Genomic DNA, 5,630 nt, shown 5'->3' with positions numbered 1-5,630 from the left:
GACAAAGAAGAAGCCATCTTTAATGATCAAATAATTTTAAGTGGGGGGAAAAAAGAAAAGGGGGGAAAGAGAGTGAAAGGTTTAAGACTAGAAAAAACAACCAAAAAGAAGAAGAAGAATTTGAAAGATAAGTATAATATTAGAAAGCAACAGAAGAGTGGATTACAGATGAGAGAGTTAGAAGTAGAGAGATGAGGGGGTAAAAAGGGGAGGGAGAAGAAGAGGGGGAAGAAGGCAAGGAAAAGAAGCTGTAAAAGACAGAAACAAGAAATGGAGAAACAGGGAAAAGATATAAGGATTGTAACCATAAGCTTGTTTAGAGATAATGGGTGAAAATTTAAATTGCAAAAGGGATTCTGCAAAGGTACATAAGATAGCATTGTTATATTACAAAGAGAAATAATTTTATAAAATATGATTAAAATGATGGATAAAATATTTACTGTAAGGTAGTTGAATGTTTGGTAATAAATAAATGAATTAAAATGGTTGAGAGAATTAAATGGGAACATTTTTAATTATTAGTAATGATTTATAAAAATATAAGTGAGAATAGGGAAAAAAAGAATTAACTATGGAAAGTTTATAAGTGTTCCCAAGGAAGTATGGTATTTAATTGAAAAGAAATGTTAAAAATGTTAAGATTTTAATGAATATTAATGATAGAATTGAATTGGAATGGAATGTGTGGTTTATTTACACACACATATATATATTCTGCCGAAACGTTGCTACAACTTTAAAAACACAACTATAATGACGTGGGAAAATACCCGAACAAAGCTGAATACCATACATGTAAGTACCCACGAAAACTTAAGAAAACATATGTATATGTACATACATGTATATATATGTATATATATATATATGTATATGTATGTATGTGTATATATATATATACACACACACACACACACACACACACACACACACACACACACACACACACACATTTTTTTCTTTTTAAGAATATAGTGTGTATTTTAAGAATGTACCAAGCAGAATTCGACTGGAAGTTATGTATTATATTGAATGCTATAATCTTAAAGGTATACATTGAAGCTTAAATAAGAATTTGAATGGATAAAATTAAAAGATATAAAGGTGTCATACTCCAATTGGTAACTACAGGGGAAAATTTGTTTAATAAGAAAAGATAATATGAAATTGAAACAGGACAGACAAAAGTATAAATATAATGATTTGAATTGAGATGAGATAATTAAAATAAAGTTGAAAAAATTAAAAGAGGGGAAAAACTATGTAGAAAATATAAAACGGTAATAAGATATGGAATAGAATATAAAAATGAGCATGAAATTGAGTTTGGTGTTTGTATGAAGAAGTGATAACCTGGGACCATGCTATTCTCAAAAAAGATGTTTTATTTGTATCTTGCTTTTGTGAAAACCCAAATAAAATTTTCAAAACAACAACAACAACAACCCTGAAAGATCTTCAGTTGTTTCTTAGTACCATGGGTGCCAGGCAACTTGAGGGCTGAGCAACTGGCATTGGATTGACTATCTATGTGGGTTTTTTTTTTTTTTTTGAGTAAAATATAGTGGCAATTGACCCTAGCATTCCCCTGCATAGCATAGAATGATAGCTTTGCTAGTGTCACTAAAATGGTTATCCACCTCTAGCATGTTCCTATATTGCTGTTTCTGCTTGTTTTACTTCAAGCAATTAGGATGATCTTCATCCTTTAGGCTTACTGGGAATATATACCCCTCATTTATTCCCAGGATTCCTTGTTCATATCTCCCAGGAATACAGACACAGACACACAGACAGACACACACACACACACAAACACATTTATATACACAGAGACACATTCTGCTACAATGAACAGAGTAGCAAGACTTGAGGGACCAAATATTTTACCATGGGCATGTTAAGATTCTCATATTATGTATCTTTTAGGAGTTGAGGTGCTGCAAATAAAGCTAATGGGTACCTTTTAAGAGTAGCTCCCCGCAAAGTGGTGGCAGTATGACAAAACTGATACATTTGCATGGAAAAAATCAATACATTTGCATCGATACATTTGCATGGATTGACATTTTGTTTGTTGTTAGAAGGCGAACTTTCATATTGATTAAAAAGGAGGAGTATGCTGTTGCTGTGGAGAAGCAAAATGAGTGATTTAGATTCATGGTATTTCCAATATATTTCCAGGCATGCTTACTTTAAATCCTTCAGATCCTCTGGTTCTGTTGAAATTTAATTTTTATTGAACGGTGTAAATATGTCAGATTAACCAAGTAAAGAATTTATTGTGGAAATCCTGCTGAACATACATCAATGTTGTGCAAAAAGCTTTTGAATGGGACCCCGGAGAGCCATGCTTGAATGCTGTTGTTGTTTCAATGTGCATTGACCGCAGCTAACACCTGCCATTCCCTCAGACAAGTGGCTCTGCCCTAAGAACTCTTAAGGGTTCTCTTGGGCTGTTGATTTCCCCAATTTTCTTCAATTATTTTTGATGTTATGAAACTTGCTGGGCAATCTCGCTAACAGATGTGTTAACTTTTCCTTTTTTGTTGGCTTAGCCTGTCACTGAAAATCTGTCAGAACCATCCTGTACCTTTGAGCAACAAAGCAGTTTGCACTAGAAGATAGAAGCTCATATACAGTATATTCAGTATAGAAGTTGGAAAGAGCCATTCTTTGAGAAGTACATGATGATGCAAAGTTAATCTAGAGCAACTACAATTTAAGAAAGGTAATAGTATTTACTCTATTAATTAGACGTTCGCTTAACATTTTCAAGGTTCCCTAGTTTCAGCTGGCTATGGATAATGTTCACATGCTTATTTCTGTGTGTAGCAAGAATTTAGCGGAAATTGACTGAGGCTGCAATTGGTACTAGCAAGTGTAATTTCAAGTATGCTATTGTTAATACTAAACAGATTTATCATTTGTATATGTTTTTTACAATCTCCCTCTGGACAAGTGTAAAGATCCATATTTTTCCAGTTTAACTCTACATCTTAATTCTATCTCATTAATTTAACTTGTTTTTCACTCAGACACATCAAGTCATCTCTTCTCTAACAGATTTTCATATCATACCTTCAAATATAGCATTCTCATAACAACACTAAAGTTCTCTACAAGCTTACCAAGATTAAATTTTATGACAACTGGAAGTGCTGTTTTTGTTCTGATATTTCCCCATGTCTAATTAAGACTTCCTTTCATGATAGCAGTTTCAGGCACTGCAACTCATCACAAAAATTAGAGAACCATGCTGGCCACATCCACTGATACCGTAACTCCAAAAAGCATGTTAGAAAAATAATGTAAGAAATTACCTTAAACTGTGTTACATCACTGGCTATGAAGCTCAGTAGTGGTTTTCCAAATACTGCTGAACTGAGTCTGTTGGGAGTTGTACTTTTGCCTTATCTGGAGGGCCACAGATATTCTACTACCTTGCAGACTGATTGATAGTGATACTCTAGGATATCAGATATGAGCCTATTCAGTTCCTAAATGGACCTGGACCTGGATTATTTCATATTCAAAGAGTTACAGCTAGTCTATATAGCAAGGAGGTGCACTATGTTTCCTTAGAAAGCTCAGTGATGGCTACAGCACTATGCAGATGCCTTTGAAGTCAGTGCAGTTTGCTTCTTTGTGAGTAGGTGCTCTTAGAATTGTATTGTGAGCTCATTGGGACACAATAGGAGCAACCTTGATAAAGTTGAATATGAATCATGTGAGGAAAATAATATGTGTGAGCCTTTTTAAGGAAAATGATGGAGAGAAGCTGCTACAGAGGACTGTACAGAAAATGGATTGCCAAGATCATTTTCAATCAGGATTCAAATCTAATAATGGGACACAAAAAAGCTTTGGTCAATCAGGTAGATGGTCTTCATCAAAACTTGAAGGATATATATATATATATTTCTTGGCAACCTCACAGAAATAGTTTCTCAAGGCCTTCCTCCAGCAGGCATTTTTTGACTGGGATTCCTTCTAAAAACTAATGATGACTTAACTTCTGTTTAACTTCTGAGCCCAGACAAGATAGGCCAGATGATGTCCCTTTCCGAGACTCTAGTTTTAACATAAAGTAAATGAAATCCAGTAAAAGAAATATGGTCAGCATTGTTATTTGTCATTTATCTATCAAATTTCCCTTTGTGTAGGAATTTCAATTGAATAAAACTTTTAGAAGGATTCCGGGGGCTACACTTAAGGTTCTGTAGTATTGTACAAAACCCTGTGACTTCAGCCTATAGAGATTTTTGAAAAACTTAGAAGAAAAATGAACTTTAAAAAAACCACACAAAAACAAACCTGAACCCTCCTGCTTAAAGATAGAAAATATTTTATCAGGCTAGTGGTCTCTAGGTATGTGAAGATTGTAAGTTCCAGAATCTCCCAGTCAGGATGAGCTCCACAATCTGTATGAAAAGTTACGGAAAATTGTATGTCCCACTCCTTAGGGCGGAATGTATATCAAAAGAAAAACAGGGCACTGTTGTGTGTGTATATGTGTGTGTGTGTCTGTGCATAAAAAAAGTCACTAAAACAGAATTAATTAAGATTCAGACAAGCTCAGAATTGCCTTTATTGTTACTATGATTACTGCAAAATCAGAATTTATTTAATAAAAAGCAAAATATTAAAATCAGTCTTTTTCATTTTGCACAAAGCTGGAAATCTTAATTTAGTTCATAAAAGTCCCTTTTTTTCTGATCACACTGCCTGCAGCAGTTTGAACTTCCTTGTTCCTGATGCTATAGATCAGTGGGTTTAACATGGGGATGACCACTGCATAAAACACAGAAAACACCTTGCCCTGGTCTGCTAGAAAACTATGGCTGGGCCGCACATATATACAGAAGAGGGTGACCAAGAAGATGGAAACAGCAGTGAGGTGGGTGGAACAGGTGGAGAAAGCCTTCCGCTGGCCCTCCACAGATCGGATCCTCAGGATGGCACAAAGAATATAGATGTAAGAGATAATAATAAAAATGCTGCCGAGAGAGCCAAGAGTGAAGGACATGATAAAAAGCACCATCTTGTTGATTTGTGTCTCAGAACAGGAGAGGGATATGACAGCAGGGATATCACAGAAAAAATGATTGATCTTGGACTTGCAGAAAGTTAATTGGAAAGTCATAACTGTATGTGTCATGGCATTTAATAGTCCAGCAAAACAAGGTGGAACTAAGAGTAACAGACAGGTTTTTTTTGACATAATAACCATGTAAAGCAATGGATTAGAAATAGCTACATACCGATCATATGCCATGGATGCTAAGAGATAACCTTCAGCAGCCACGAAGAAGGCAAAAACCACATTTGTGCTGCACATTCACTTAAGGAAATGGTTTTGCTTTCTGTTATAAAACCTATCAACATCTTTGGGGTGACCACAGAAGAATAGCAAAGGTCAAGTAATGACAGGTTACTAAGGAAGAAGTACATGGGGGTGTGAAGTCGAGAGTCTATCTGGATTAACAGAAACATCGTAAAATTTCCCAGCAAGGTAATGAAATAAATTATCAGGAAGAAGATGAAGAGCAAAACCTGTAATTCTGAGATCCAGCAAATCCAATCAAAATGAATTCATACACCAGTGTGTGATTTGCTTTTGCCAT

At 35.0% G+C, this 5,630-nt stretch overlaps 1 protein-coding gene across 1 annotated transcript; it reads right to left on the bottom strand.

The window, feature by feature from the left end:
• Positions 1–4,693: 4,693 nt before the first annotated feature.
• Positions 4,694–5,630, bottom strand: LOC148133232 (olfactory receptor 5G9-like). Its single transcript, XM_087957092.1, is given in 3 exon segments — positions 4,694–5,325; positions 5,328–5,570; positions 5,573–5,630. Coding segments are annotated over 3 exon segments (933 nt in total).

Source organism: Notechis scutatus, chromosome 1 (genome assembly GCF_049901735.1).
Source record: "Notechis scutatus isolate UNSWTSFEM ecotype Mainland chromosome 1, rNotScu1.2, whole genome shotgun sequence".
In the NCBI taxonomy this organism is placed as follows: Eukaryota; Metazoa; Chordata; class Lepidosauria; order Squamata; family Elapidae; genus Notechis; species Notechis scutatus.
The sequence above is the reverse complement of the archived record's forward strand: the minus strand, read 5'-3'. Positions and strand labels throughout refer to the sequence as shown.